The 22134-nt window shown below is 48.7% G+C and overlaps 1 protein-coding gene across 3 annotated transcripts in view; it reads left to right on the top strand.

The window, feature by feature from the left end:
* The window catches only part of LOC122385391 (queuine tRNA-ribosyltransferase catalytic subunit-like), an 88828-nt gene that overhangs the window by 20051 nt on the left and 46643 nt on the right, over positions 1-22134 (top strand). For 2 of the 3 annotated variants that reach the window (XM_043373633.1, XM_043373632.1), the window contains exons 2-3: positions 9416-9561; positions 13815-13904. In XM_043373633.1, the coding sequence (XP_043229568.1) occupies positions 9421-9561; positions 13815-13904 (231 nt within the window). In that variant the 5' untranslated portion in view covers positions 9416-9420. The remainder of the gene's footprint in view (positions 1-9415; positions 9562-13814; positions 13905-22134) is intronic. The other variant, XM_043373635.1, reaches the window with a different exon arrangement.

Genomic DNA, 22134 nt, shown 5'->3' on the forward strand with positions numbered 1-22134 from the left:
AAACTTGAAAAGAAAGCAAACTTTACACATTTATATTTAAATCACTCTGGCGAATCGGTGATGAGGCAAGCGGTACCACACGACAACTGGCACGTCTTCACAGCTCGTCGGCAGGTCAGCAACAGGCGGAAAATAATGCAAAACAAAACGAAATCAGCGCGGTTACACATGGCAGCACGTCACAGAAAAATATGCGAAGGATTCAGAAAGTTACCAAATACAAAGGAAAGTTTTACCGGAAAGGAAGGCGGGGTATAACAAACATGGAACTAGATGAAGGCAAAAAAGGTAACGGGCTACTAATTAGGACCATTGCTGTTTACAATGTGCTGCATGGGAGGCTGGATCTGAATCCGGAGGAACTTTTCAACCGGACTACGACCAGAAACACAAGAGGGGCACTCCTGGTGTCTTGCGAAGCCTCATGCCGTCACCCGCGTCCGTCGAAACGCGTTCTCAGTCAGAGTTATCAATGACTGGAACGGCCTGCCATCATCCGTCGTTGGCGCCGACTCTCTCAACACGTTCAAGAATCGGCGCCTTTGCCCTGCGCCCATACTCTTCCCCCGACCGGGTCTCCACTCGGCAGGAGCGGCCCCACCGCTGAACGGGCCCCGGGCGATCACGTGACCCGGCGTGGCAGGCGGGGTGCCAGCGCCAGGCGCCGGGGGTGCAGAGGCGGCCGGGCGTGGCGGCGATCCGGTCCCGGCGGCCACCGACAGAATCTTCTAGCGCAGTGGTCGGCAGGTCATTCGGGGTCGTGCCCCCTTTTTGGGCGCCAGGCAGGGCCATAACCCCCACCTACCAGACCCCATTGCTGACACAACCAAGTTTACTGAAATTTCATACAGTCCTGGAACTCTTTGGGTATTTCTGCATTTCCGATGCATCAAATTTAAAACATGACACTTCCTCCGCAAAACATTTAATACCTATATCCCAGTAGCGGCGGAACACCTTCAATTAAGGGGGGGGGGGGGGTGGCACTGCCGACTTTTGGTCCCATTCTTTCAATTCAACGCCCATAGGGCTAATGTTAAAATGCCAAAATCAAAGGGGTGCCCCGGTGCCCTCCCCGTTCCGCCGCCTATGCTATATCCCATTTAACCCTTGTACGTATAGGGGCGGCGGGTGGTTTTTCGTTAAAAGCTCATGTAAAAGGCATTGGATCACGACCAAATTGTACCCTCGAGCGCATCATTTTTTTTTTTTTTTTTTTTTACTAGCCCGGAAAACATCATGACCTGAGACCAGTTTAACCAACAGAAAAATAGCCGCCTGCCGGAATTTTTGCCTCAAGACCCCTTCACATACGCGAGTAAACGCGATGGGTACGTAAGTGGATAGGGCTTTACCGTTTACGCTCCATATGTGAAACGATCTTTAGGCAAAAAATTCCGGCAGGCGGCTATTTTTCTGTTGGTAAAACTGGCCTCTGGACCCATAATGACCGTTGGCTTATGCGCTTTTTCTGGAGATAATCTTGAGCCATAAAATCTCACTTCAAGAAGTTATAGCGGGTCCCGATTTTCTCGACACTTGTCATTGCCCTCTTGAATGAGACGGAATGACCAAGGACCTAAAAAATGGGCAGCAGCGGCTTCCTATTGTCACGGGTAGCACGCCTGTCTTTTTTATGCACAGCTCCATCTCAGAGTCCGAGAGGCTGCGGGGGTCCGATCGACTCCTCCCCCTTACGTTAGCGGCTGTTGAAACGCCAACAGACTGGCGACGGTTGAAAGTTGCAGCTGCTTTTGTACGACTGCACGGAGGGGTGAGATGGTGAGGCGAGCAGGTACGTGAAAATTGGTATCGAACCAATGTGTGCTGTGCCTTTGGCCTGGGCTAATCTTTGAACCCTGGGATGCAACAGTCACGATATCTCCATCACTGGAGCTACAAACTCTAAAAAGATAGGCCTTCTCAGAATCCCTCATTACCCCCACCGAAAGGGCTCCATTACCCCCAAAGGGGGCATGCCCCACCATTTGCCGACCCCTGTAATCTAGCGGGACTGATCAACATCCAGTCCCTGCTTCCCAAGATCCTGACTCTTGAACATGAGCATCTTGACCGACTAGACTACGACATCTGTGTTATCACCGAGACCTGGCTTCCGCCGTCACTGCGTCCCGGCTGGTGACCTTCCCCGGCTACACGCTGCACAGAGCCGACCGGCCGGGTGACGCGGGCTGCGGTGGAGTGGCCATTCTGGTCAAGGACAGCTGAGGCATTCCACGATAGATCGTACCACTTCTTTCCAATTTGACACCCTCATCTCTCGGATTTTAACGATAGTTGGTCTTATCAGGGGTCTGAATCCTCCTGTGACAATTTCAGGCTTATCAGATGAGTAGTTTTTGAGTTAAGTGTAGGGGAGACCCGGGAGGTATGGGCCCCCTGAAGGTATGGGCCATCGCAGTTTTGAGGATGCGTTGCGTATTTTTACACATTTGACCGCGCAAACTGGTAGCAGCCATTCCGTTATACAACCCACGTGATTTCCAAAATCTTCCTCAGTCTTCTTTGTCAATGAGCGATGTTAAAGTGTTTTTCCCTCTTCGAGTAAAATAAGGTACATGCAGAAATTTCTTGATAAATTTGAACCAGGCTTGTTTTATGATGTCAGACCATCTCTAACATAAAGTTTAAAGCATGCAAATTTAGACTGGATAGACAATTTGAAGCTTTTTTGCAATATTATGAACCGAGATGCTACGCACATTCTGGCGTCCTAACCGGGAGGTTCGGGCCACCCACCCACGTTGATCCTAAATCATAAAATGATGCTTTCAGTGAATGTCCTCTTCATTAAGTTTTATTTTTGTCGCGCAAGGTGGAAAATTTAACTACAAATTTCATTCGACCAGAAAAAATATTATTTATCTGATTTCATGAAGCATGATTGAGTTTACCAAATACATATGTGCTCAAGTGACCTCCATGAAGTAAGCTGTTGGCCGCTTATGCGGTTCCTGGGCTCTAAGAGAGATCAAGGTAGATACCAGCTGCGAGTATTGTTTTCATTGTCGAGAAAAGAATATGAAACATGGCACCGGCCCATACCTCCCGGGCCATGGCCCATACCTCCCGGTGTATTTTGATGGATCGAAAAAGCGCATGATTTATTGAAAGTTATCTCGAGACAAAATAGTTGATCCCAGATGCCTAATATCAGGCACACTTTGCAGGCGAAAGGCAATTTCACGTACACAGAGTGAAAAGCCGGGTCTAACCACTGCCCACTGGAAGAAAATTGCCTTTTCACAAAACCGGCCCATACCTCCCGGGTCTCCCCTATAACATGTTTTGGATCTTGCGTTGCAGCGCAAAGTTTGGCGGGCTGTAACTCTAAAACGGATAATGCAAATGCCAAATGCTATATGGCATTGAACTTGCATTGCATCAAAGAATAATATGCATTTTTAAAATTTTGAAATATAAAATATTTTTGATTTATAACACCTCGAGCTTCCTTTCATTTGCATTTTTATGCCTTTGGGACCAATTTTTTTTTGAATTTTTATTTTCTTAAAAAATATTTTTGGATCATTATTAAAGGAAAAGGGCCACCTTTAACATGGGGATTGAAACTGAGATAGCCATCTTGTAGCCCGTGTTCGAAAACCTATTTGTCTACCTCCTTACGGCCGATTTCGGCCTCCATTCGTAGTTATCGGCAATTTTAAAAGAAAATACGCCAGGAATGCGTCCTTATCCCAGGAATGCGTTCTTATCCGACAATACAGCCACCCGCGGCGAGGCTTTGGTTTTTTACCCATCAGCTCCAACCAGCTCAGCTTTAACCAATCAGCTTATCTGACACAATTTGACGAGTCTGTCTTCTGAACGCTGATTGGCTTGAGTGTGACGTCATCGCTATGCCATCATACAGTAGGTGCCGTAGAGAGTATCAACATAGTACCAATATGTTAAATAGTTTTAAATACTTTTTAGCGAATTGTGCACTTCTGGCACCAGTTTTAAAAAGAAAATGAAAAATAATAATGTCAAAATGAAAAACAACGATATCTTCATATTTCACGAAGGTGACTCTTTTCCTTTAAGTAGTTGCAAAAAATTAGGAAGGTGTTCTTTCTATAAATGTACTTATTTTGCGTTACCGTAAAGGTCTCAAATTGTGATTTCGGGAAGAGAGCCTACAAATGGCGTGGTAAAGCTGTCTAGTGACATCACTGGTTACTGAAAGTTCAATTGAAGTAATTTGTGCCTGACTGGTTACCTTGCGTTTACATTGTTGACCTTGCGTGACGTCATTCGTACGTCACTAGGGTCATAAGAGTTTTTCGTCAATAACTCTCGATCAAATTGAACTAGAGAGACGGGAAAGCTACCAGTGGACTTGGGAAGACCTTGCGAATCGAATGATGTGCAATATGATCTTATTCACCCAGCTTCGTGGCCTGACCCGACTGTTTAACATCTCTGTGGCGGCGCTGTTTGTCCAGCGCCGCGCTGGTTGGCTTTGCCGCGGACTCGGGGCGGTCACGTGATGCCCGGCGGCTGGCTGCCGGCTGGGCCGCCCGGTCGGGGAGCGGAGCCAAATACACGGCAGTGTGCTGACCCGAGGTCAGCGACTTATGCTGACCTCACCAGAACAAACAGTATACCATTCGACGCGCCGGAGCTAGGCAAACACAAAGATGCTAAAATCGCGGCTCTGCGACCATTTGTTGCGAAGTTATTCTACCAAAAACCGGACCCGTAATTTGGGTCACTTAAAATGACCTCAGGGTTCACCAATGAACCCCAGACCTTAAATGTGGTATCATTCGATGCATCTTGTAACGGCGCACATGCTCGTTTTTTCCGCAAGGTTCTAGCTCCATTAGAGGCGAAACGGCGAGCTGGGGTCGTACCGACCCCTCGGAAACCCATTTTGTATGCATTAAAATGGGGAACTTATGGAAAGAACACCTTTCTAATTTTCTGCATGTCGATTTTAAATGACCTGAAGTTTATTTTCAAGAAATAAAAATGGCAAAAATGTTGGTCCCAAGAGCCATTATAGACAAATTAGAAAAAAATATTACGACTTTTTTTAATATGTAAAGTTTTTCTTTCCAATTTAAAAAAGCTGTATTAATCTTTGATTCATCGTTAGTTCAAAGCTGTTTACCCTTTGTTGCTTGCTTAGCTCGTTTTTGAGTTATAGCTCATCAAACTCACCCTTACAATCTGAAGTTTAGAAAATATTATGCAATATAACTCAAAAAGAAGTTTTCATCTGAAAAGTCTGATATTTTGGCAGGTGTTTTTGGAGCCCATGATTACCTCAAGGACCGATTTTCATTCAAATCTGAGGGATGAGGGTGACGGGCCTGGTACGATCTATCGTGGAATGCCCCAGCTACCCGGCGTCTGTCATCCCCCAGCCTGCGTCAGACTGCGCGGCCTGTCGGCTGGGGTTGCTGTGGCTGCGAGTGAAGCCGGCGGCCGGCCGACAGTTCTCCATCGCCGCAGTGTACCGTCCCCCGCGCCCTACGGTGGCGGCCGTCCAGGCCGATTTGAACGAACTGGAAGTGCAGTATCAGAGTTTTACTGTGGCACTCTGGACCAGTTTTTATCATGGGTGACCTGAACTGTGATTTGTCAGACACTGCCACCTGTGTCGGGAAGCACCGTTTGCTGGAGATGCTGCGATCTTTAAATTTAGAACAGTTCGTTACACAACCGACCTTCTCATCAGGATCTCTTTTAGATGTAGGGGAGAGTGGGGCAAAGCGGCCACCCGGGGCAAAGCGGCCATCCATCGTTTTAGCCCTCCACAGCTGGCGTCAGTTCCAATTTATGATTTCCAATTATACTTCTCTTTGCGGTCGTTCGAATGAGCCAAACCGGGGTTTCAGGCCCATCGCCATTGTTCTGTGAAACACGGAAAAGCATTTCTTGCCAGGTTACCAATTATGTCTACAATTTTTAACCCTCGCCCGTAAACGGCGATCTGCCACCTTCGCCCGTTGGTGCGACCCCCCCCTTGGCGTTTGAAAACGGAGCGTCGTAGAGCTTAGCGGAAAAGACCATCGGATTGCTCTCGCCGAGATCTCGCGATTGGTGGTATATTTTTTGGTCCTAGGTCAACATTTGACCTACTTTTGACCGGTCAAAGGTCAAATTTTCGGAAAAATAGACTTTTTCAACTTTCCGCGGCGATTGCGGCAAAACGGTGGGAGATATCGACTTGAAACCTTCACTATCGTGTTCCTTGATCAATTCTCTATCGTTTGGTATGTATTTCGTTTCCCTAGCTCTAAAAATGGCGCGTTGGGAGCGCCGGAAGTCGGCAAGGTCACAGTCGGCGGCAGAAATTCGAAAAATCAAAATTTAAATTTTTGAAATCTGATTGTATTTTTGGATTTGGGAGGTCCATTTGCTCCCTATAGAAGCTAATATTGCTGCATATTCCCATTGAGCTGACAAGAATTAGCAAAATAGTGGCTCGGGCGCTTTTCAAAAATAGTACCGGACGCTGTTCCTCTTGTGACGTCATAGCTCCGTGACCTGACCTGACCCGGTCAAGTTTCTTATACCATATGATAGCCAATACTTGCCCCAACATGCATGGGAAGTTTCATCACGATCCATCAACCGATGTCCGTACCACCGGCAGGAAACCTCGGGCGTTGGCACTCAGTTTGTGAAAATCCGGCCGGAGGCTGTTCCCTTTGTGACGTCATAACTCCGTGACCTGACATGACCCGGTCAAATTTTTTTTATCAAAAGATGCGCAAGGCTTGCCCCATAAGGTACCCAAAATTTGGCGGCGCTGCGCGCCGCCGTTTTTACACTATTTCCGAAAAACCTCAAGGGGGGGGTTGCACCAACCCCCCCCCTACATGGGCGAGGGTTAAATGCTATTTTATTCCATAACCGTTTGGAATTTTTATAAGCGTTTTTGTCCATGCATTGCGTGGTTATCGTAAATGCCTTCTACCAATTTTAATACTTTTTACCCCACTAATAGCTGAGCTGGAATATTTTTGTCTCGGACGGTATGCGCGGGGCAAAGCGGCCGGGGCAAAGTGGCCAGCCCCCAATTGGCCATAAGTTGTTTCCATCTGGGTAAAAACATTATTTATATTCAAATGTGTCGTCATGCATTCATCTTGGCCACTTTTCGGTTACATGAGTTACCAAATTATGCAATTAAATGTTTTTCCAAGAAAATTCTTTCTTTGTTTAGCAATAGGTGGGAAGATAACAAAGTTAACATCCATCTTCCCTTAAACCAGTGGTCGGCAGGTCATTCGGGGTCGTGCCCCCTTTTTGGGCGCCAGGTAACCCCCACCTACCAGACCCCATTGCTGACACAACCAAGTTTACTGAAATTTCATACAGTCCTGGAACTCTTTGGGTATTTCTGCATTTCCGATGCATCAAATTTAAAACATGACACTTCCTCCGCAAAACATTTAATACCTATATCCCAGTAGCGGCGGAACACCTTCAATTAAGGGGGGGGGGGTGGCACTGCCGACTTTTGGTCCCATTCTTTCAATTCAACGCCCATAGGGCTAATGTTAAAATGCCAAAATCAAAGGGGTGCCCCGGTGCCCTCCCCGTTCCGCCGCCTATGCTATATCCCATTTAACCCTTGTACGTATAGGGGCGGCGGGTGGTTTTTCGTTAAAAGCTCATGTAAAAGGCATTGGATCACGACCAAATTGTACCCTCGAGCCCATCATTTTTTTTTTTTTTTTACTAGCCCGGAAAACATCATGACCTGAGACCAGTTTAACCAACAGAAAAATAGCCGCCTGCCGGAATTTTTGCCTCAAGACCCCTTCACATACGCGAGTAAACGCGATGGGTACGTAAGTGGATAGGGCTTTACCGTTTACGCTCCATATGTGAAACGATCTTTAGGCAAAAAATTCCGGCAGGCGGCTATTTTTCTGTTGGTAAAACTGGCCTCTGGACCCATAATGACCGTTGGCTTATGCGCTTTTTCTGGAGATAATCTTGAGCCATAAAATCTCACTTCAAGAAGTTATAGCGGGTCCCGATTTTCTCGACACTTGTCATTGCCCTCTTGAATGAGACGGAATGACCAAGGACCTAAAAAATGGGCAGCAGCGGCTTCCTATTGTCACGGGTAGCACGCCTGTCTTTTTTATGCACAGCTCCATCTCAGAGTCCGAGAGGCTGCGGGGGTCCGATCGACTCCTCCCCCTTACGTTAGCGGCTGTTGAAACGCCAACAGACTGGCGACGGTTGAAAGTTGCAGCTGCTTTTGTACGACTGCACGGAGGGGTGAGATGGTGAGGCGAGCAAGTACGTGAAAATTGGTATCGAACCAATGTGTGCTGTGCCTTTGGCCTGGGCTAATCTTTGAACCCTGGGATGCAACAGTCACGATGGCTCCATCACTGGAGCTACAAACTCTAAAAAGATAGGCCTTCTCAGAATCCCTCATTACCCCCACCGAAAGGGCTCCATTACCCCCAAAGGGGGCATGCCCCACCATTTGCCGACCCCTGCCTTAAACCTTGCCACCATCAAAACCCTAGTCGTGCATGAGGCAACTATTCTGTTTCTCATATCGGGACTTGAGAAGTCGCCAGTGGCCGCTTTGCCTCAGGGATGGGGCAAAGTGGCCAATATGCTATAGGTTTAAAGTTTTGTCAATATCTCCCATATGTGAACGCCTTTGGAAATGAAACGCAGTTGGAATAAAAGACAATTTAATAGGGATCACATTGGTATAGAAAGAATCTTTCCAAGTTTAAAAATCAAGCGTCGGCATCGTTAGAAACGTTAGGGTTGCCGCTTTGCCCCACTCTTTCCTAGCTATATGCAATTCGAGTAACGTGGTGCAGCGTATGGGAGCTTTTAGGTGCGCTTTTAGCCCTCATTACTTCGTTTGTGCCCTTTTTAGCGTTCCTAGATGCCGCCGTAAGCCTCGCCGTGTTAGCACTCGTCATTTTAGGAACATTGATCATTTCAGTTTGTTACATGACTTGTATCTTGTTGACTGGTCCGGTGTTTTTAGCTGTCCATCTGTGGCCGAGAAATGGTCTTATCTCAGTCGCCGTTTGATAAATGTTTTTGACCAGCATGCTCCGCTCAGATCAACCTGTATCAGGAACCCGTGTGCGCCGGCTGTCACCTCGGCGACCCTGTGTCTGATGGCGGAGACGAGGGGTGTGCTGCGCCGTGACTATTAGTTTGCTCCTAGCTTGGCTACTTCGAAAGTTATTCGAGAAAAACTCTTCATGTCTAGCACCCCATGTAACGTCATCTTTGACTTGACTTGAAAATGACCTTTGTAAAGCTATATTGCTTCGTTCTCGAGATCTCGGGGGGGGGGGGTATCCGCCTCCCCCGTCGGTTCTAAGTTGGCGCGGACCCCCGTCGGTGCGCGGATTAATATACAGGCACATCGTTTTTTCAGGTATTATGAGTAAGCCAAAGTTTGCCAACCATGCCTTGAATTTCAAGGTGGTAGCAGAATGCTCAAAAAGCAAGGCTCGTGTGAGCACCATGGAGCTGCCGCACCACACTGTGAACACTCCTGTGTTCATGCCGGTTGGCACTCAGGTAAGTACGACCCCTCAGTCAGGGCCGGCCCCTCAGCCCCTCAGGCACGGCCTCTCAGCCACGGCCGCTGGGCGAAAGCACACTTTCCTTAAAAACTATCGGCCTACTCACGCCATCGGCCGCCCCAAATTAGTCTTGAAACAACTCCATTTCGCTTCACAGAAAGAGCATGGCGCAGTGGCTCTGATGATCATAGGCGGCGGAACGATTTGAGACAGGGGGGGGGGGGGGGGCACCAGCTCAAGGAGCCAAACCTAGGGTACCCCCAAATCCTGTTTTCTCATCGGATTTAGGCCACTTTTTTCGTCACAGCCCTGGCACGATGATTTTTTTTTTTACTAAACGAAAATGGCAGTTCACCCCCGTATGTGTAGTTAACTTTAGGCTGATCCTCAAGTACCTGTGTGTTTGTCTCTTCCTTATTGTCGTTTGATAAATTCCATTTATCCTACATGTATCAAATTCCCAAGAAGCCATCGCAGTACTAATCAGTGGCGAATCCCAGGGGGGAGGTCACATGGGTCATGACTTAGGGCCTGGGGTCACCACATGCCTGCCAGGAGCACCACAGGCCTGACAGCCGACAGGGGCACCACAGGCCCGCCAGGGGTACCACAGGCCTAGCAGGGGCACCACGGGCCTGTCAGTGGCACCACAGGCCTGTCAGGAGCACCATCGGCCTAGCAAAAGCTTTACAGGTTTTCCAGGGGCACCACAGACCTGCCAGGGGCACCAGAGGCCTGCCAGGGGCACTATCGGCTTCGCAGGGGAACCGCCGGCCTCGCAAGGCACCATGGGCCTGTCAAGGGCACCACAAGCCTGTCGTTGGCACTTCAGGATTGTCAGGGGCACAACAAACCTGTCAAGGGCACCTGCGTTCTAACAGGGGCACCACAGGCTCACCAGGGGCACCACAGACCTGCCAAGGCCCAGGGACACCACAGGCCTAGCAAGGACACCACAGGCCTGTCAGGGGCACCACGGGCCTGTCAGGGCCCATGGGCACCTAAGTCATGTCAGGGCCCACCGTAGGCTTGTCAGGGGGCAGGGTAGGTAGGTACACTCGGGGGCAGATTGATGTTCTACAACTCTTTATCCACCGGGTTCCTATGGCTCAGCATTGGCAGCAGCCGCCTGGTACCGGTAGACTGTGCCGCTTCACTTACTTGTCAAGCGGCACAGCCTACCCACACCGTATGCCACCGGTCTGGGTCGGTGGCTGGAAGGCGATGTGGGCCGCTTGTGACGTCAGCGCAGCGGTGAGGGCCGAGCCCGGAGGCATGGCTCGGGTCGGCGCGGCGCGGCGGCTGGCGAGGGCTGGGGAGTGAGGTGGGGTGGGAGCACGGACCATCGCGCGGCTGAGCGAGTGTAGTTAACTTTCGCGTCTCAAGGCGCCAATTATTCTACCTAACAATTGTGCTAAAGCAGTTGTTAAAATGTCCTATCCCCAAGACAGCGCCTATCATCATACTTGCAATGCACCTTACGACACACTTAAACGTGGCATTGGGACAGCCGATAGAATTTATATCACACGCGCATCGAGTTGCGGAGCTACATTGTTTAGAACAGATAAGTATTAACCCGCGCCCCGTAGGGGGGGGGGGCCGAAACGGCCCCCCCCTGTCCTTTTCGGTCGATATCTCCTAAACGGCTGGAGATATCGCCACCAAACTTTCAGGACCCCTCCGGGCATCAATTTTACACATTGTGACCAAAAATTTTTCCAGAGGCTGTGATAGGTTGGCCACAAATGACGTCAGAGTGACGTCATGTTCTGTCATTTTCGACCGAAAAAAAGACCTTCGCGAGAAGACCTGTCAGGCCTACAGCTTTGAAGATACAGAAAAATGATCAAGACATAAAAGGTGTAGAATTGACAGGGCTACAAAACTGCTATCTCGGATTTTTGAAATTTTTGAGTTTTGATCCCCAAAAATCAAAAAAGCATTTTTTTGGATATATTAGCCAAAAAATCCAAAAAGTTTTTTGAGTTTCGAAAAAACCGGAATATATGTGATAGTACCTACCGTCTTCTATCTACATACCAAATTTCAGATCGATACCTCGTTTTTTGGCCAAGTTATAGCGAAAAAACTGTTCAAAAATGATGACTTCAAATTTTCAAACTCAATTTCTGGCAATTCTAGAACTCGTAGAGCAAAACAAAGACCACCATTAGACTCCCCGTGACGAGCTGCATCGAATGGATACCCATATTATGCAAAAATATCAACTTTGAAATTTGACCTAATTTGACCTGACCTTGACCTGACCTTCACCAAAACGTGACCTAGGCTGGCCCCAAATGCTGCCTAACCCACATAATCGCATTTGTCATGTAAAATGGACCATAAAACATGTATCACACGACACATTCATATTGTGACCCCCGGTGACCTGACCTCGCTGTGACCTGACCTGGTATCAGTGACCTCAGATAGCAAAGTATGTGTTTGACGAACAATATACCATCGATGGTTTTCAATAAATTACCAATTTAGTCGATTTCACAGCACATTTCTTGAATTGCCTGTGAACGGTGAAAATCTGACCTTTGACCTGACCTGTGACGTCATCGGTTTGACCTAGGTCAATGAAATTTGGTCACAAGGTAGTTCCCGGGTAGGTCTATCAAACGCCGTTTGAATTTTGAAAATCGGCCGGTAACTTTCCGAGATCTTAGGGGGGGCCGAAACGGCCCCCCCCCCTACGGGTGGTAGGGTCCGCCGGTAGCCCTACGGGGCGCGGGTTAAGGCCTTGATTGAGCTCATTGGTGTCTATTGTTTCGCACAGCAATCGTCCAGAGACGTGGGAACTGGGGTTTTTGGATAGCGCGGCGTCCCAACTTTAAGCAATTCTTACTGTTCCTCTAATGTGTGGTCGCAGCCACCAATAGCAAGCCGTTCCAACTAGGAACAAATAATTCGCGCACCTGAGACGGTTCGAACCGGGTTTCTCCAACCGGTCACCCTACGACGCTAGCGTGTATCCACTGAGCTGCCGAAACCAGCGACCACCCGCGGCGGTCAAACGCGATCAAATGTCACAATACTGTCATTGGCGGTCAGCGGGTCAATGTCATTTTGTTTTGTGCAGACGAGCACCATTCTCGGTAGCTCAATGGATGAACGCTCGTGTCGTGAATTGGTCGGTGAGAGAAGCCCGGTTCGAACCCCCTGAGCGGCCGACTTTTTGGCTCCTAGTTAGAACGGTTTGCTATTGGGGGCTGTGACCACATAATAGAGGAACAGTAATAATCGCTTTAAATTGGGGCGTTGGCTGCGGCACTACTCATAACCCCCAGTTCCCACGTCTCTGGACGATTGCCGTGCGAAACAATAGACACCAATCTGCTCAATCAAGGCCTTAATACTAATATGTTATACCTACAAAATATAGCTCCGCACCTCGATGCACGAGTGACATAAGTTCTATTGGCTGTCCCATTGCCACGCTAAAGTGTGTCGTAATGTGCATTGCAAGTATGATGATAGGCGCTGTCTTGGGGATAGGACATGCTTTAGCACAATTGTTAGGTAGAATAACTGTCGCCTTGAGACGCGAAAGTTAACTACACTCGCTCAGCCGCGCGATGTCCGTGCTCCCACCCCACCTCACTCCCCAGCCCTCGCCAGCCGCCGCGCCGCGCCGACCCGAGCCATGCCTCCGGGCTCGGCCCTCACCGCTGCGCTGACGTCACAGGCGGCCCACATCACCTTCCAGCCACCGACCCAGACCGGTGTCATACGGGTGGGTAGGCTGTGCCGCTTGACAAATAAGTGAAGCGGCACAGTCTACCGGTACCAGGCGGCTGCTGCCAATGCTGAGCCATAGGAACCCGGTGGATAAAGAGTTGTAGAACATCAATCTGCCCCCGAGTGTACCACAGTCTTTCCAGGGGCACCAGCGGCCTAGCAGGGGCAACAGTCATCACATGACTAACCAAAAATAAAGAAAATAAAAAAAGAACACTGAAAATAGGGCACCACCAAAATTAAGTGGCCGAAATCCCTTGAGATTTTAATTTTGGGTATAGGTAGGGGCACCACTTCGTTTCATGACCCTCCCCTTGGAGTTTTCCCGAATCCGCCCCTGTTACTAATACATCAAATTTAAGGGGGCACCTTGCTATTGGTGCCCCCTTGCAGAATTCAAGGGGGCACGGTGCCCCTCCCCGTTCCGCCGCCTATGCTGATGATGGATCCTATACGATATGCGGCTATGTTGACCTGGCGAATGATGTGTTTCAGGGGACTCTGAAGGGTCTGCTTCCGGAGCAGCTGTCCGACCAGGATTGTCAGATCATGCTGGGAAACACTTACCACCTGGGCACGCGGCCGGTGAGTGGCGTGTGGCAGCCCGCCCTGGCCAGGCCTACCAATGCCGCAGTTCAACCCTGTTCGCCATGGAGTGGCTAACGATGGCGACCATACATATTGCGCAGACGATGAACCGGTGGCTGCCTACGTTACAGAAAAGAGACGTCGGGACTCGATTATGATTATGTTAACGGCCGCCACAACCTTTACGTTCGAGTTACGTAGATACGGAACTCTGAATTTTACCCAGAATATGTACCTATAGTAATGAACACGCCGGTTTCCTCAGAATCCCTCGGATAGAAGGAACTTCAGTATTTATCAGTCGCCGAACCTATGGCCTTTCTTTAGGGTGGAGTGGGGCAAAGCGCACAGGGCGGGTAAAACGCCCACCCTCCTATTTGTGAAATGCTCGACTTTTCAAAGAATCCTTAATAGCTACTTTCAAGAACACACAGGAATCTGCTTGTGCTCCCTTTTTTGGTTTCACAAGTGCGGTTTTCTGGATATATTTCTGATGTTTTCTAGGATTTAAAAGCTTTCTTAGTGCTGAAACTTTGATAGAGATTGAAAAAGGCAATGCAATTTTGTTATGTTGAATCTGCAGATTTAAGCTATGCTTTCATCATTTATTTGCTTGCAACACAATTTTGACAGGCTTGATTCTGGCAAATGTTGTTTTGAATGTGCTGTTGGGGTAATACGCCCACTTTGGTGTGGGGCAAAGCGCCCATCATGGGCCAATGGGAGTTATACAGCACGGGTTAGTACGAGCATTTTGGGCTCAAGTAAGTGGCAGGATATGTTTCTAATGCTCAGGATTCTGATAAAATATGCAATTTTCTGTATGTTTCTAATGCTCAGGATTCTTACAAAATATGCAATTTTCTGGTTAGGATCGTCTAGAACGATTTATTCGCGAGATCAGATCTCTGCTCACCAAGGCAGTGACAGGCGTTGACTGAATAAGGACTGGGGTGGCGACAGCAGTGTTTAACCCGCGCCCAGTGGCGGTCTCAGCCAACTTCGCCATTGTTACAACTCAGTGAATTTAGTTATCGTCTTTTCGCCCGCTTGTGTCGGCTCGGCCGCCCGTGTTCTCCTCGGCCGACGCACGGCCGCTGTATTGCGGCACAGCATCTGTCGCTGGAGTGGGGCTGTGCGGCGCCGACTCGTATAGTGATTGGTCGGCTGCTGACCACGTGATTGTGAGGCGAGGTCGGGTGGGGTCGCGCCGGCGGAGGGCAGTCGGGCAATGTCTGTTGTCGCGGCTGGTGCGTTGGGACCTCGAATGTTATATGCGTTTGCTGGGGATGTGGTCAGTCTTGTCTGAGAGGCATTCTGTCGGCTTTCTCGTCGACGCATATGCATTCGAGGGTCAAACTCTGGGGCTACGTCTGTCTGGCTAGTTTCCACACAGGTACGCTTTTTGGACCCAACCACCGATAGCACAGCGCCGTGAATATGTTAGCCTTACCAGTCTGAGCGGCTGTTCGGCGAGCATATTCACGGAGTTGTTTGTATCATTTGAGCGTGCCTTGCAAAGTCGCTATTCCACACGGCAGTCAGCCTATTCAAGGGTGGCAATTCTTGGGTTTTCTCGAGCGTCTCTCGAGATTCACTAGCATATTTCTCCGCCAATTGGTCGCTCTTAATATCGAGTCCCTCATAGCCGGGGTTTTTGTGAAGTGTCTATCTTGTTTGTCTGGGTTTTTTTTTTTGACCAAAAATACATCCACCTGGTGTATTTATACCTTCTTTACCTCTGAATTGTAACGGCCAAAGTGTGGGAGGGGGGACATATGTTATCACCCACCTCTACCTAAAAAACTAAGAGGGCTAGAAAGACGCGGTAAAAAGGAGTCGATAGCTCTCAATGCGTACGTTTGAAAGTATTTCAGTCATTTTTCATCTTAGAGCAATATTAGGATCACCAGAGGTCATCAAAGGTAAAAATTTGCCAATTGTCATTATGTTTTTTTTCAGAAAACATGCCGTTATCACCTATCCCAGGAACCATGATAGCTAGAAAAACTCATGGGAAAGCAATAGATAGCTTTTGAACTCTTCTTTTGATAAGGTCATCATTAAAATTGACATCAGATCAACGGTTTAGCCTCCAGAGGGCAAAAACGCCAAAAATAGTTGTTTTTACGAAAAGTGTTTTTCGACAATAACTTTTGACTTAAAAACGCCACGACATTTCTATTGCCAGAATCGTGTTCCTTTCGCCGAGACACGTCGAATGAACTATGATTTGACCTTTGAAAGGTCAACTTGAAAATTTAACCTCAGGTCAAGGTCATGACCTGACCGGAAAAGGTCATATGCATATTAGTCGATGCGTCTCAACAAGACACTCAATGAAGCCATCCACAGCGTTCTATCTCTTTCCAAACGAGAGTTATTGGCAAAAATATGTTTGTAGCCTCAAATGACCTCGGATGACCTTTCTAGAGGCTATCAGCAAAAAAGACACCTTGGTCGTCACGGATGGTCCAAATCATTGTGATTCTGAAATAGTTGGACTGTTCCTATGCGTACACACGGATCTAGAGGCATTTTCATTTTTCTCCATTGCACAGTGGGGATTTTTCCGATCTAGCGCGTCTTAATTCCAAAAATGTTTTTGGATTTTTGTTTATTTTTTTGTGTCAGTGGGGCTAAGAAATGTCTGAAGTTTTCATATATGGCATTGTTTTATCTGTATGTCCACAGCAAGACTAGGAAAAATGCGCCCAAAGTTCACACTCATGCGTGATTACTCAATGGGCTCAGTAAGGCCCGAAAGTATAGCTCAATTTCATTGTCCTGTCCTGTTGATTTTATTCTTGCGAGGTCTTAAAGTTGCATATCTTCTGAAAGGCACCTTTATTAGGAATGGAATGGCAAACAGAAAGTATGCCACAACCTTACTACGGTCACAAAAATGTCATTTACAAAAAAACCCTTACAGACACCATATTGAAGGAATGGTGTTCTAAATAAATGTAGGAAATCAACAATGTTCTCCACACTTTTCCACTCCGAAACATATCCTATCGAATTCGCCACTTTCTCCTGCACAAGACAACGCCTAGTTTGGCTGCCGAAACTTGCCTGAACACGGAATATTCACATTAGAGTATCTTAAAGGTAGTGTGCCAGCTTTCCTGGACCGTATGGAGTTAATGGCCCAGATAAGGAGAACCGGATTTTTAGAACTTATCCATACCTTCAAAACTCATGGAAACGTCTTAAATTCTTCAAATTTTGAGTACCCCAGTGCGAAATTCGCCCCGACGGGTTGTCGGTCGTACCCCAACCACATTTCACACCACTATGAACAATAAATGCACACACTGAAATCGCTATTACCGATATGCTCATCCAATCAAGTTTCGATAAACCCGTTCATCAGCATCTCCTGCGGTTTCGAACACGCCTGTTAGGTGGTGCGGTAGACCGCGCCCAAAGCCAGGGCCCCGGTAACGTGAGGTAGCCGAGTCGGGGCAGCGTGCGCTGACCCAAGCCGGGGCCGCGCGTCCTCCCGGTGTCATGTGATAGCCCGGGGCTGCCCGCGGGGATGCGGTAGACCGCGCCCAAAGCTGCGGCCCTGGCTTGGGTCAGCGCACGTTGCCCCGACTCGGCTACCTCACGTTACCGGGGCCCTGGCTTTGGGCGCGGCTTCTGCTCATACTTTGTGGTGCGGTGGTGGTGCGTCGGGCCGCGCGCTCTGACTTCGGCCAAGAAAAATGCGTCAGCTGATCATTGTCATTTCTGCCACTTGCGTGTGGTGAAATGGGGTCATAACTTAAGAGACGGCTTTTTCATATCAAATATTTTACATAAAATCATATTTCAAACCATAAATAATGTTCGACAGCCAAATAAAAGAAACAATACCAATACAGGCTTACAGTTTACGGCTCGACATTGTGTTGTCTACGATTAGACAGCTGATAACTCATTCCCGTACGTCGTAACTCTATAATGACCTTTGCTTATTGTCACATGTGCGCCGCATTCGCGATTGTTGCCGACGCCTGTTTGCAGGCCAGCCCACTACAGTTGTTATACATATCGAAAAACCGATAAACTTTTAGGCGAGAAAGGCACTATTCCAGGCCCATTTTTGACTTTTTTTGCGATATTAGGTAAAAACAGAAGCTTCTTATCCTAGGAAAAATAAAATGGGAAATCTTTCAAAGGTGGCACACTACCTTTAATACCCTACTCTAGGAGCGCTAGGGCAAACAGCACGATATAGGTACAGTCGTGTACAGGTTGATGGTCCCCTACTCTTTATCCACCGGGTTCCTATGGCTCAGCATTGGCAGCAGCCGCCTGGTACCGGTAGGCTGTGCCGCATGACCCGAGAGTGAAGCGGCACAGTCTACCCACGCCGTTTGACATCGGCTCGGGTCGCCGGGTGGAGCGCTTTGTAGACCAGCTGTTGCGTCAGACCAGCGCGGGGGGAGGGGCTCGTCTCGGTGGTTGGCGTGGGCTGGCGAGTGGTGTGGGGCGTGTTGGTGGACCATGGGGCTGGGCGGGTGTGTGTGGTCACTTGCTGCATTGCACATTTTGCGTCGCTTAACAATTGCATTCCTGTTTTTGCTAGGCACAATGCACGGAAGACCCAGCGAATATAATTTACTTTACTTGTGCATTGTGCAAAACGTGATTTGGCACGGTATCGAGGCAACCATAGATCTTGTGCCTATGCATGATATTTAGGCAATACGTTTATGAAAACGGTAGATTGATGCTGGATGTCAATTCGTATTGCTAAATGTCGGCATATATTAAATGAATGAATGAATGAATGAATCAATCAATCAAACAATCAATCGACATGTATAAAACCGTATAAATGGCTCGCAACCACTAATAGCAATCAAACCCTCCTAACTCGGAAAAGCAGCCGGAGCCCTGATGAGGCTCGAACCGGGACTCCACGCTGTAAATTTTGCCAATGATCCATCATCATTCCACCAAGCTAGAGTAACCGGCACCCGAACCCACAAAAACATTAATTGACTTTGCCGCCGACCTCCCGGCCCCGCCGCCCACCCGGCCAGACTTTTACCCGGCCTTAGCCACCATCCGGTGTAGCTCAGCGTAGGAATGCTCGACTGTCAAACTGACCGGTAGTGAGGGGCTCGGTTCGAAACGCTTCGGATGCTGGATGTTTATTTCTCGGTGGGAGGCTTTACGTTTAGTCCACTTTTCAGAAAGATCATTTGGTGACTGACCTGTTTTCTTTCTTTGCTGCAATTCATGAGGAGACCGTATGCACCCTTACCTGTCCTTCCGCACCCCACTTGGGAGATGGGTGGTTGCCCCCCCATGGGTTTGTGAATATCTCTAAAACGAATTTTTGGAGGGGGGATACGATCGGTTCTATGCGACAAGTGACCACACACGCCCAGCCTCAGGTCCGCTCACTCCCTACCCATAGGGGAGAGTGGTGCAGGAGGCCCCCCCTTAAGCTCAGTTACTATTTTTAGACAACTGATAATATTTAAGCGCTAACGTGTGCATGCGCTGTGAGCATGCATCATTTTCCCATACATATTTGCATTCAAAATGAATCTAGGGGGTACACAAACCGTAAACTTTAACATTTTGGAAAAAGTTGCAAAAGGGCCTCTTACACTATGGGTATGGTAAGACGCCCCCCCCCTCGGGCGTTTTAAAAGTCAAGTCGACTTGTAAAAGACGCTTTGCGAACACAGCTGCAAGGCCTTTTATTTCGAAAAGCTAAGCAAATACGGTGTTATCGAAACCAATAACACTTCCAAAGCGCTCGAACAATGCGAAAACTAGCACAACCAAACGCTGATGACCAACGAAAATTGTACCTATAACCTCTAAGAAAAGAAACAGAAAAAAGAAACAAAAACAAACTCCTTGAAAAAAGAATGCCACGCCTGCCGCAGGTGCAGGCGTTTTAGCATCGGGGGCGTTTTTTTATCGGGGGGCGTTTTATCATCCTCGAAGGGAGGGCCTCTTAAAAAAATACAGTGTTTTAACGTCCACAATATTTATGGTTTATGAGACATTTGCAGCGCACCAGAACATGGTCTATTCTGAAGCTAACATGTGACAATTTCGATGAGAAAAGATTGCATTTGATAGCCATTGTTTTTTTCAGATATATAAGGGTGATAAAGATGCATATATCTAGCAAGTAAAGGGGCAAAAACAGAAACAGAACAGGCTTACCAAAAGTCGCTGCGACGCACCTGATACCTCAGGTTTCGTGAGTTGTTGTTTCAAGAGGACTTCTGCTTTACAAGAACATTAAAAAATAAATAACATTATTGGTTTGGTAAAAAAAGCGATGGGGCCTCTTACCGACCCTGGGCGTCTTACACGGATCTCCCCTATCACACCCTCCCCACACCACACTCCAGCCCGCCTCATCCACCGAGCCGAGCCATAACGAGCCTCAGCGCCCCGGGGCGCGACCTGTCAGCGAACACTGTTATATACTAACAGTGACAATATATCAAATCCGTGAACTCCTCTATGAATGTCGTCTCGCAGATCCGGCCGTTTGGGCTTCAACGACCGAATGTTGAGGTGTCCAATTATCAGGTCTGGTCCAGTGTCGCCGTGGCGGCGCCAGCTCGCGCCGCCTCGATGTCCCCGACGCCTGGACGCGCCCCTGCCCCCGCGGCGCACGCAACCGCCGGCCCGCGTCCCCGCCGGTTCGCTGACAGGTCGCGCCCCGGGGCGCTGAGGCTCGTTATGGCTCGGCTCGGTGGATGAGGCGGGCTGGAGTGTGGTGTGGGGAGGGGGTGATATGGGTAGGGAGTGAGCGGACCTGGGGCTGGGCGTGTGTGGTCACTTGTCGCATAGAACCGATCGTATCCCCCCTCCAAAAATTCGTTTTAGAGATATTCACCAACCCATGGGGGGGGGGGCAGCCACCCATCTCCCAAGTGGGGTGCGGAAGGACAGGTAAGGGTGCATACGGTCTCCTCATGAATTGCAGCAAAGAAAGAAAACAGGTCAGTCACCAAATGATCTTTCTGAAAAGTGGACTAAACGTAAAGCCTCCCACCGAGAAATAAACATCCAGCATCCGAAGCGTTTCGAACCGAGCCCCTCACTACCGGTCAGTTTGACAGTCGAGCATTCCTACGCTGAGCTACACCGGATGGTGGCTAAGGCCGGGTAAAAGTCTGGCCGGGTGGGCGGCGGGGCCGGGAGGTCGGCGGCAAAGTCAATTAATGTTTTTGTGGGTTCGGGTGCCGGTTACTCTAGCTTGGTGGAATGATGATGGATCATTGGCAAAATTTACAGCGTGGAGTCCCGGTTCGAGCCTCATCAGGGCTCCGGCTGCTTTTCCGAGTTAGGAGGGTTTGATTGCTATTAGTGGCTGCGAGCCATTTATACGGTTTTATACATGTCGATTGATTGTTTGATTGATTGATTGATTCATTCATTCATATAATATATGCCGACATTTAGCAATACGAATTGACATCCAGCATCAATCTACCGTTTTCATAAACGTATTGCCTAAATATCATGCATAGGCACAAGATCTATGGTTGCCTCGATACCGTGCCAAATCACGTTTTGCACAATGCACAAGTAAAGTAAATTATATTCGCTGGGTCTTCCGTGCATTGTGCCTAGCAAAAACAGGAATGCAATTGTTAAGCGACGCAAAATGTGCAATGCAGCAAGTGACCACACACACCCGCCCAGCCCCATGGTCCACCAACACGCCCCACACCACTCGCCAGCCCACGCCAACCACCGAGACGAGCCCCTCCCCCCGCGCTGGTCTGACGCAACAGCTGGTCTACAAAGCGCTCCACCCGGCGACCCGAGCCGATGTCAAACGGCGTGGGTAGACTGTGCCGCTTCACTCTCGGGTCATGCGGCACAGCCTACCGGTACCAGGCGGCTGCTGCCAATGCTGAGCCATAGGAACCCGATGGATAAAGAGTAGGGGACCATCAACCTGTACACGACTGTACACTGAAAACAATTTTACCCGAAGCTGGCGAATTAACCCTCGCCCGTAAACGGCGATCTGCCACCTTCGCCCATGCAGGGGGGGGGGTTGGTGCGACCCCCCCCTTGGCGTTTGAAAACGGAGCGTCGTAGAGCTTAGCGGAAAAAACCAACGGATTGCTCTCAACGAGATCTCGCGATTGGTGGTATATTTTTTGGTCCTAGGTCAACATTTGACCTACTTTTGACCGGTCAAAGGTCAAATTTTCGGAAAAATAGACTTTCTTCAACTTTC

The sequence above is a fragment of the Amphibalanus amphitrite genome, unplaced genomic scaffold, assembly GCF_019059575.1.
Source record: "Amphibalanus amphitrite isolate SeventyFive unplaced genomic scaffold, NRLGWU_Aamphi_draft 000217F_arrow, whole genome shotgun sequence".
In the NCBI taxonomy this organism is placed as follows: domain Eukaryota; kingdom Metazoa; phylum Arthropoda; class Thecostraca; order Balanomorpha; family Balanidae; genus Amphibalanus; species Amphibalanus amphitrite.